Source organism: Microcaecilia unicolor, chromosome 3 (genome assembly GCF_901765095.1).
Source record: "Microcaecilia unicolor chromosome 3, aMicUni1.1, whole genome shotgun sequence".
NCBI lineage: Eukaryota > Metazoa > Chordata > Amphibia > Gymnophiona > Siphonopidae > Microcaecilia > Microcaecilia unicolor.
Window position 1 is genome coordinate 531,726,246 of NC_044033.1, and position 10,997 is coordinate 531,737,242.

Genomic DNA, 10,997 nt, shown 5'->3' on the forward strand with positions numbered 1-10,997 from the left:
GATTCTACATGGAATGTTGCTATTCCACTAGCAACATTCCATGTAGAATCTCCAACAGTAGCAACATTCCATGTAGAATCTCCAGTAGTATCTATTTTACTGTCATAGTAATGCTTGAATGTTTTCACTCATATATACTATCAGCTACCACATTTGCTTATTTCCGATCTGAGGAAGAAGAGCAACCTTCGAAAGCTAATCAAGAAATGTATTAAGTGGGAAAGCGCAGGGTACAAATGTAACAAAAATAAAATAGATACTATTGGAGATTCTACATGCAACATTCCATTACTATGACAGTGAGAATACTGAAAGGTAACTTTAAAACCATACAAGAACGTAAGACCTTTGAAGTCAGAATGATTGAATATTTTTTTTTTTACTTTAAAGTTTTTATTGAGAGCTTAACAAGCATAACACCTCAAAATACTGAACACATGTTACATTCCTTGTAGAACAATATACCTCCAAAGTTAAACATTTACATGTATAAGTGCATACATGTAAAGGATCTTAACAAGGATCTGGGGTTCCTAGCCCATTATAAACCATAAAGCTGTATGTCTCTGTTGATCACCCTCCCCTCACCTATCCACACCCATCCTGTTAGAATATCAATGATATGCTTTGATGTCCCCATGCATACCTCCTACCCACCCCCATCCTCCCACCCTGTCAGACTGTCATAGTAATGCTTGAATGTTTTCACTTATATACACTGTCAGCTAGCACATTTGCTTATTTCCGATCTGAGGAAGAAGGGCAACCTTCGAAAGCTAATCAAGAAATGTATTAAGTTATGTCCAATAAAAAAGGTATCATCTTATTTTCTTTTCCATGTTTTATTTTGTTTGATTTCTATAGATTCTACATGGAATGTTGCTATTCCACTAGCAACATTCCATGTAGAATCTCCAACAGTAGCAACATTCCATGTAGAATCTCCAGTAGTATCTATTTTACTGTCATAGTAATGCTTGAATGTTTTCACTCATATATACCATCAGCTACCACATTTGCTTATTTCCGATCTGAGGAAGAAGAGCAACCTTCGAAAGCTAATCAAGAAATGTATTAAGTGGGAAAGCGCAGGGTACAAATGTAACAAAAATAAAATAGATACTATTGGAGATTCTACATGCAACATTCCATTACTATGACAGTGAGAATACTGAAAGGTAACTTTAAAACCATACAAGAACGTAAGACCTTTGAAGTCAGAATGATTGAATATTTTTTTTTTTTACTTTAAAGTTTTTATTGAGAGCTTAACAAGCATAACACCTCAAAATACTGAACACATGTTACATTCCTTGTAGAACAATATACCTCCAAAGTTAAACATTTACATGTATAAGTGCATACATGTAAAGGATCTTAACAAGGATCTGGGGTTCCTAGCCCATTATAAACCATAAAGCTGTATGTCTCTGTTGATCACCCTCCTCTCACCTATCCACACCCATCCTGTTAGAATATCAATGATATGCTTTGATGTCCCCATGCATACCTCCTACCCACCCCCATCCTCCCACCCTGTCAGACTGTCATAGTAATGCTTGAATGTTTTCACTTATATACACTGTCAGCTAGCACATTTGCTTATTTCCGATCTGAGGAAGAAGGGCAACCTTCGAAAGCTAATCAAGAAATGTATTAAGTTATGTCCAATAAAAAAGGTATCATCTTATTTTCTTTTCCATGTTTTATTTTGTTTGATTTCTATAGATTCTACATGGAATGTTGCTATTCCACTAGCAACATTCCATGTAGAATCTCCAATAGTAGCAACATTCCATGTAGAATCTCCAATAGTATCTATTTTACTGTCATAGTAATGCTTGAATGTTTTCACTTATATACACTGTCAGCTATCACATTTGCTTATTTCCGATCTGACGAAGAAGGGCAACCTTCGAAAGCTAATCAAGAAATGTATTAAGTTATGTCCAATAAAAAAAGGTATCATCTTATTTTCTTTTCCATGTTTTATTTTGTTTGATTTCTATAGATTCTACATGGAATGTTGCTATTCCACTAGCAACATTCCATGTAGAAGTCGGCCCTTGTAGATCACCAATGTGGCCGCGCAGGCTTCTGCTTCTGTGAGTCTGACGTCCTGCACGTACGTGCAGGACGTCAGACTCACAGAAACAGAAGCCTGCGCAGCCTTCTACATGGAATGTTGCTACTGGAATAGCAACATTCCATGTAGAATCTCCAATAGTAGCAACATTCCATGTAGAATCTCCAATAGCAGCAACATTCCATGTAGAATGTCCAATAGTAGCAACATTCTATGTAGAATCTCCAATAGCATCTATTTTACTGTCATAGTAATGCTTGAATGTTTTCACTTATATACACTGTCAGCTAGCACATTTGCTTATTTCCGATCTGACGAAGAAGGGCAACCTTCGAAAGCTAATCAAGAAATGTATTAAGTTATGTCCAATAAATAAGGTATCATCTTATTTTCTTTTCCATGTTTTATTTTGTTTGATTTCTATAGATTCTACATGGAATGTTGCTATTCCACTAGCAACATTCCATGTAGAAGTCGGCCCTTGTAGATCACCAACGTGGCCGCGCAGGCTTCTGCTTCTGTGAGTCTGACGTCCTGCACGTACGTGCAGGACGTCAGACTCACAGAAACAGAAGCCTGCGCAGGAATGTTGCTAGTGGAATAGCAACATTCCATGTAGAATGTCCAATAGTAGCAACATTCTATGTAGAATCTCCAATAGTATCTATTTTACTGTCATAGTAATGCTTGAATGTTTTCACTTATATACACTGTCAGCTATCACATTTGCTTATTTCCGAACTGACGAAGAATGACAACCTTCGAAAGCTAATCAAGAAATGTATTAAGTTATGTCCATTAAAAAAGGTATCATCTTATTTTCTTTTCCATGTTTTATTTTGTTTGATTTCTATTGATAACCTTAAGAGTGGACTAACACGGCTACCACACTCCTCTACTCAAGTGTCTAAAAGAAAGCCTTAATACTGCATCTCTGTCCATTTCGTTAATCTTTGGGTTATTACTTCCAATGAAGAATCCATAAAGGACGTCAAATTCAAATCCTCTCCCACATTCGGCTCTGCTCCAACCATACTTGTAGAATTGGTTTTAGCTTTAATTTGTAAATATATTTCACTCGCACCATAGGAGGAAGCGATTCTTTTGACAACCCCAGGATCTCAATTAAATATTTCTTTACCGTATCAAGCGGAGATATCAATGGGGATTCGGGAAAATTTGTAAATCTTTGCCGTGCAGTTGTTTTAATGAAACGGAGTGTGCACGGTGTGACTGAAAACAGGAGAGGAAGCGAGTGCGAGACCAGTGCGGGATAGAAAAATGCTTCAGCTGGCATGGGTTGGGGTCGGGGACCTCCACCAGCCGGGGCTCCAGAGCCAATTTGGGGGGGGGGATCCCAGGCCCCTGTGGCCCCCCCATAGCTACGCCACTGAGTTATCTGCATGCTCTTTACATGCACATTTCTCTCACTGCAAATATGTGTGTGTTTACGTAACCGCATGTCAGTTATGTGCTCTCCGTGTTTCTGCACGTCTGTTTCTCTGCAAACGTAGATAAATGTGTGTTTGTGTAGCCAAGCGAGGAGCAGTCACGGAAAGTGGAGGAACCCTGAATTCCTACGTGGAAGTAGAGTGCAAAAACAAAAAAAGGGGTAAGATGATCTGGCCCTTCCAATAAACCAGGGAGATGTTTTAACACTACAAAGTCTTTATTTAAGAGCATTAAGTGGCTTGACACAGCAGCCGTGTGTGGCCAGACACATCAGTTATACATCTGTCTTTTCTCACATCTATATAAATAATTCCCACCTCCAACGTTCTGAAGCTCACTCCATGCCACTGAAGCCCTGAAGCCTGCCCCTGAAGCCCCCCCCCCCCCGTAGTGTTCGTAGGGTCTCAGTACCACTCATAGCCCCGCCCTCAGCCCCGCCCACCCCTGACATAATTCGCAACTCCAACATTCTGAAGCTCACTCCGTGGCTTCACTGCAGGGACCAGGGTTTGTGGGTAATCAGACAACATGACACCTCCTCCAACGTTCTAAAGCTCACTGTGGCTTCACTGAAAGGTTCACATGGCATCTTTAAAGAGTCGGAGAAAAACAAAAACCCTTTCCAAAACGACCTCCGTTTCAAACTTCGTTGAAGGAGAAAAGGGAGCATTTGCGAGGTGACCTTTGTTGCTAAAGCACGCTGGCTCTCAGCGCCTGACAGAGGGAGGGAGGGAGGGATGCCCTAGAACTGGGAGGGAGAGGAGAAGGGGGAGGGGGACCCTGGAACTGGGATGGGGCAACCCTGGAACTGGGAGGGGGGTGACCCCAGAACTGGGGGGGGGGGCGGAACTGAGAGGGAGAGAGGGAGGGGGCAGGGCCACCCTGGAACTGGGAGGTAGGGAGGGAGGGGGGCCGACTCTGGAACTGGGAGACAGGGAGGGAGGGGGGGGCGACCCTGGAACTGGAAGGGGGGTGACCCTGGAACTGGAAGGGGGGACGACACTGAAACTGGGGGACAGGGAGGGGGGGACAGCCAACCTAGAGCTGACAGGGTTGGGGGGGGACACAAAAACCCTGGAACTGGGAGGGAGGAGGAAGGGAGGGGGGGCCCCCTGGAACTGGAAGGGAGGGGGCACCTGGCACACACTCTCATTCTTACACACGCACTCTCTCTCACACAGACACACTCACACCCAGTCTCGCTCTCACTGTCACACACACACACTCACACATTCCCTCTCTCTCTATCACACACTCACTCTCACACACACTCTGTAAAACATACACACTCCGATGAAAACCTTGCTAGCGCCCGTTTCATTTGTGTCTGAAACGGGCCTTTTTTCCTAGTATATATATATTTGTATATGTGTGAAACACCTTCATCTGTCACAAGCGCATCAGTTATCTGTACTCTGTGTGTGGTGCAGTGGCCTCAAATTCTCCCTCCTGGTACTGGGTAACTTGAGAGCTCTCCAGATAACTGTCTTTATTACCCAGATAAACTCCTTTCTATCTCAAAGGCGGAGAACAGAGAGCTGCGAAGGGATCGATAAGCACTTCCTTGCGCTCTTTTGATATCGGGTCTGTAAAGTTTTAAAGCATCTCCTTCTGATTAAGTGACGTTACCATTGTTTCACAATCAATTTTGTTCCTGTATCCTGCCTTCAATATATCATCTTCTTTTTCTATAAATACCCAGCAGATGAATTGATTTTATTTGCCTGTCCCCAATATCTCATCTAGTCCCTCTGTAGATTTTTCTCTCTCATAAGAAGCCATCCTGGGTCAGTATCCTTGTTTCCAAACAGTGGCCAAGCCACCCTCGTATCGAGAATAAGTGGCACTAAATTTGTTGTTCCCTTGTAATAATAACTGGTCCCAAATCAACTCACACTTTTTTGTTTTGTTTTTTTAAATTCTTTTCCATGTATAAAAGATCATAGCCAGGGATTTCCATTCCCGTCCGTGCAGGTTTCCTATCAGCACAGTCCCTTTTCAATCGTTTCTAATGAATAAATGAAGCACTGGAGACATTCCTGTTACACGGAGAGGGGAATGGTGTCCCTGGGACAGAGAGGGACAAAACCCAACATTACACATCTTGGAAGGACATGGCCTGTCAAATCGCCTACAGACAACATACAATGAAGATGGCCATATTCATTGGAAGATCATTCCACCCTTTCGAACTAAAGTGTGATTTCGGACCTTCAGTCTTCACACAGCCACTACGACTTCTCCACAGAACATACAGGAGTCTCTCCCTAAAACAATTCACCCAACACAGCAACCCATTTTGCTATTTTTAACAATCCTTACACGTATCCTGAGTAAGCGTTCAATAGATCTTTCTATCACCAGTATCAGATCCCAGATATTCCTCACCCATCCTGACGCTGAGAAGGATCCGATTGTACCAGATTTAGACATTTCTGGATGATGACTATTACCATGTAAAATAGTTTGTCTTGTTGGGCAGACTGGATGGACCGCTCAGGTCTTTATCTGCCATCATTTACTATGTTGAGGTCTGCACAGTGCACCCCTCTCCTTCCATTGCCCCAGTTAATGTAACCTTCCCACTGTCAAAAGCCTTGAAAACGACATACAACCACCTAAACTTCCAGAAATCAATAAAAACCAACCTGTTTAAAAAGGCATACCCTACCAATCCAACTTATATGCCTATCTCTGCAACACAACCAAACTAAAGCACGTAATAGACATAACACAACTCTTCCGTTCTCTGCAACACAACCAAACTAAAGCACGTAATGGACATAACACAACTCTTCCGTTCTCCGATTCCCTAATGTGGCTGTGCCACATGAACTTGATCCTACCACAACATCACCCTGTATTTGTTCACACCGGAGCCTGCAAAAGCCTCTCTGGTACTATGTAAGCCACATTGAGCCTACAAATAGGTGGGAAAATGTGGGATACAAATGTAACAAATAAATAAGACAAATAGGAGAAAATAATTTTTCACTCAACGAACAGTTAAGCTCTGGAACTCTTTGCTGGAGGATGTGGTGACAACGGTTAGTGTATCTGGGTTTAAAAAACGTTTGAACAAGTTCCTGGAGGAAAAGTCCATAGTTTGCTATTGAGACTGACATGGGGAAGCAACTGCTTGTCCTGGGATTTATAGCATGGAACGTTGCCACAATTTGGGATTCTTGGACTGACCCAGTGTGGCTACTCTTATGTTCTTATGTAAGAACTAAAACCATGTACATCAATAAAAAGCAATCATCATTGCACCCTTCGTGTAAACCCATAAAAGCAAAGTATAATTAACAACATAAACTTTATTCTACTCCCCAAAACCTCGAGCAAATCAACTGATGCAGATCACCAGGGAGCAAATTGCACACTCTGTGGGCAACTGTGGAAACATCCCCACTCCTAGTTCTTGACAATTTAGCACTGATGTATCCTGAAATGCACTTCCTCTGCCTTTTGTACACCCCTCAGTCTTCCCTGTCTAATAAAACTTCACTTTCCTAATCTTATAGGAATAATCTTCTCCTACATAAGTACACAACTGTGGAACGCACTACCAAAAGCCGTGAAAACAACTTATGACCACCTAGACATCTGGAGATCACTAAAAACCAACCTGTTCAAAAAGGCATACCCTACCGACCCAATTTAACACCGGGATCCTGCTACATAACGAAACCAAAGCTCGCAATGGACATAACATAACTCTTCCTCTCTATGATTCCAAATGTATCTGTAACACTTGAACCTTATCCTACCACACATCACACTGTATTTGTTCTTTACCGGACTGGACGAACGCCTTTACGGGACCATGTAAGCCATATTGAGCCTGCAAATAGGTGGGAAAATGTGGGATACAAATGTAACAATGCTGTAAGGGTGAATCTAATCATGCACAACGTACAGGGTAACAAAATGTGGCAGAAGAGGGGAAAAACCTCAGAAAGGTGACGGGCAGCAACACTGCTGAAATTATTCCCAAAGGAGTCACCGTACTTTCTTTAATCATTTGTCTTATCCCCCACCTCCTCCTTTATAGAATAATGCTGTGTGTAACAAACTTCAAAAGACAAAAAACCACTTAGCTAATAGCAAAGTCTTGAACGGGCAACGGGTCCGTTGGGTGGGGTTGCCCATTCAAGACTTTGCTATTAGCTAAGTGGTTTTTTGATTTTTGAAGTTTGTTTCCACATATAGGGAGGAGGTGGGGGATAAGAGCAATGATTAAAGAAAGTACGGTGACTCCTTTGGGAATAATTTCAGCAGTGTTGCTGCCCGTCACCTTTCTGAGGTTTTTCCCCTCTTCTGCCACATTTTGTTACCCTGTACATTGTGCATGATTAGATTCACCCTTACAGCATTGTTACATTTCACAAATTAAGCCAATCACCCCCTTTTGTGTTTGTTACCTGGATACAAATGTAACAAATAAATAAATAAAATGTTACTATGTTAGGTCTCTTTTAGACAGCCTGTGATTTCAGACTGCAAAGGAGACAGTCTCTTATCTTCTTATTTAGTTAAAATCTTCTATAACCTGCTCATCCAAAGTTCTTAGCGGGTTCCAATAAAACACACATAATTAATTCCATAAAATGCACTAAAAACAAATCAAGAAACAACAGAACATTTCTTAGAATAAGTCACAGCAGCTGATTTCCGATTGCACAGAAGTCAGGTCTCCTTTACACGAGGTCTGATTTCAGACTGCAGAAAAGGTTGGTGTCCCTGTTAAGTAAGTCACATACCCAATTTTGTTGAGGTCTGCACAGTGTACCCCTCTCCTTCCATCGCCCCAGTTAATGGAACGTTCCCACTGTCAAAGTCTTTCTCCATGTTATCTTGAATCAACAAGAAAAGAAGTTTGTTTCCTAAAGAGAAGGAAACCAGAACGGAAGCTACAATCCCTCCCCAAAAATAAGGTTTCATAGAATCAGCAAAAGATTATGAAATGAAGGAAGGCATCCAGAGTACCTAGGAATAAACAAGTCATGTGCATGACAAGGATCTGTTAATTACTTTGCAAACAATACAAGTGGAACCCAGTGTCCCAATGTGAATTTCTCTTTTTTCACTATTTACTATTACGTTTTTTTTTCTTTTTATTAGATTTTAAAAATACACCAAAAACAGAAAAATAGTACAACAGAATAAAGTACACAAAGCTGAGTCCAAGACCTAATGGCAGGTCGTAGTTGAAAGAAAAAGGTCTAAAGATTTCCATTTTTTAAGACCAGTTTTATGTCCTAGGGGTTGGACGGTTTCCTAAAGGACAAGTCCATAAACCGCTACTAAACGGACTTGGAAAACTCCAAAATTCCAGGAATAACATGTATAGAATGTTTGTACGTTTGGGAAGCTTGCCAGGTGCCCTTGGCCTGGATTGGCCGCTGTCGTGGACAGGATGCTGGGCTCGATGGACCCTTGGTCTTTTCCCAGTATGGCATTACTTATGTACTTATGTACTTACGGCCGATTGCTCATATTTTTTGTACAGTAGAATCCAGTTCCACCAAACCACCACGTTCACTGGAGAACTGTCCTTCCAGTGCGAGATGATCAGTTTCAATGCAACTGAGACCAAGAAGTCAAACAATAACTTATCATTTTCTGAAAAGAGAAATCACATGCAAATAGATTAAGAGAACGCTGCCAGAGTAAGAACTTACATAAGTACATAAGTAATGCCACACTGGGAAAAGACCAAGGGTCCATCGAGCCCAGCATCCTGTCCACAACAGCGGCCAATCCAGGCCAAGGGCACCTGGCAGCTTCCCAAACGTACAAACATTCTATACATGTTATTCCTGGAATTGTGGATTTTTCCCAAGTCCATTTAAGTAGTGGTTTATGGACTTGTTCTTTAGGAAACTGTCTAACCCCTTTTTAAACTCTGCCAAGCTAACCGCCTTCACCACATTCTCCGGCAATGAATTCCAGAGTTTAATTACACGATGGGTGAAGAAAAATTGTCTCCGATTTGTTTTAAATTTACTACACTGTAGTTTCAATGCATTCCCCCTAGTCCTAGTATTTTTGGAAAGCGTGAACAGACGCTTCACATCCACCTGTTCCACTCCACTCATTATTTTATATACCTCTATCATGTCTCCCCTCAGCCGTCTCTTCTCTAAGCTGAAAAGCCCTAGCCTCCTTAGTCTTTCTTCATAGGGAAGTTGTCCCATTCCCGCTTGGGTATACAGCTGCCAATTGTGAGCCCCTTGTGCTGATCCTAGAGCAGAAGTTCCAGGCCCGAAGGCGTGGTATCAATTCTAGAATAAGCAGTCGGAAAGCCCAGTGCTTCACCTGCGATAGCTGCCGTTCCCCAGAGGTTGAGCCCCTGGGTGCAGGCAGCCGGCAGGACTTCTGGACTCAGGATCTGGACAAGAAGGACAACCAGGAAGGGAACCAGACTAGGCAGCAAGGGAGCGAGGCGGACAGCCACCATAGATAGGGTCAGGTCTCAGCAGAGATCCAGGTGGTCAGCAAGCAGGAAGCATGGTCAGGTCCAAGCACAGGTGTTGACAGGTGGCAATCAGGAAGCAAGGTCAGGTTCGAGCAGAGGTCTGGCTAGGCAGCAAAGCAACAGGAGAGAACACACCAGCGCAACCAACAAGGTAGTAGCCGAGGCAAAGAAGCAGTGCAATGTTCCTGGTTTTAAGCTGAAGGCATCTGACGTCACTGTAGACGTGCCCAGACGTAGATGTGACCAGACTGTGGAAGCGCTCAGACTGTAGGCACCCTGGAGGAAAGGGATCAACAACGTCGTAGGGCGCATGCGTTTCGCTCCGCACGTAATACTCCAGGTTTGTGACATTACTACTACTACTATTTAGCATTTCTATAGCGCTACAAGGCATACGCAGCGCTGCACAAACATAAGAGAACGCTGTCAGAGCAAGAACTAAGGTCCACATTACCCCTGATGAAGCCTGGAGAAGTCATGGGTGAAGCGGGACCCCGTTGGGTTCAAAGATAAGCGTGCCTTCAGTTGATATTTTTTTGATGAACATTGCACAAAGTATTTCAAGTGTTTAAAGCGATGGAGGTTTTCTGACCAATGATGACTTTTTGATCTGCACAGTCAGTGCCTTAATGACGAAAAGGCAGAGCACAGCAGACTATTGAGGTCTTTTTCCTCCATTTTATTTTAAAAGTAATAGTGAATAGTGAAAAAAGAGAAATTCACTACTGGTGATTGGCATTGGGACATTGGGTAACACTTTTATTGTTTGCAAAGTGCTCATTTTAGTTAAGTGGATTGTTCCAGTAATTAGTGAGAGTATTTCTGTCAATAGCATAACATTAGATTTTATGTTCTGCTTTTACCTTTTCAGTTCTAAGCGGATCACTTGTTCACTTATTCAGAACCTACTACTACTACTACTATTTAGCATTTCTATAGTGCTACAAGGCATACGCAGCGCTGCACAAACATAGAAGA

General features: G+C 42.3%; 1 protein-coding gene across 1 annotated transcript in view; it reads right to left on the reverse strand.

Annotated features, from left to right (window-relative positions):
* LOC115465270 (CD209 antigen-like protein C) overlaps window positions 1-8,378 on the reverse strand; it is an 82,070-nt gene extending 73,692 nt beyond the window's left edge. Inside the window, exon 1 of the mRNA XM_030195670.1 lies at window positions 8,302-8,378. Within this exon, the coding sequence (XP_030051530.1) occupies window positions 8,302-8,344 (43 nt within the window). The 5' untranslated portion in view covers window positions 8,345-8,378. The remainder of the gene's footprint in view (window positions 1-8,301) is intronic.
* Between the last annotated feature and the right edge of the window lie 2,619 nt (window positions 8,379-10,997).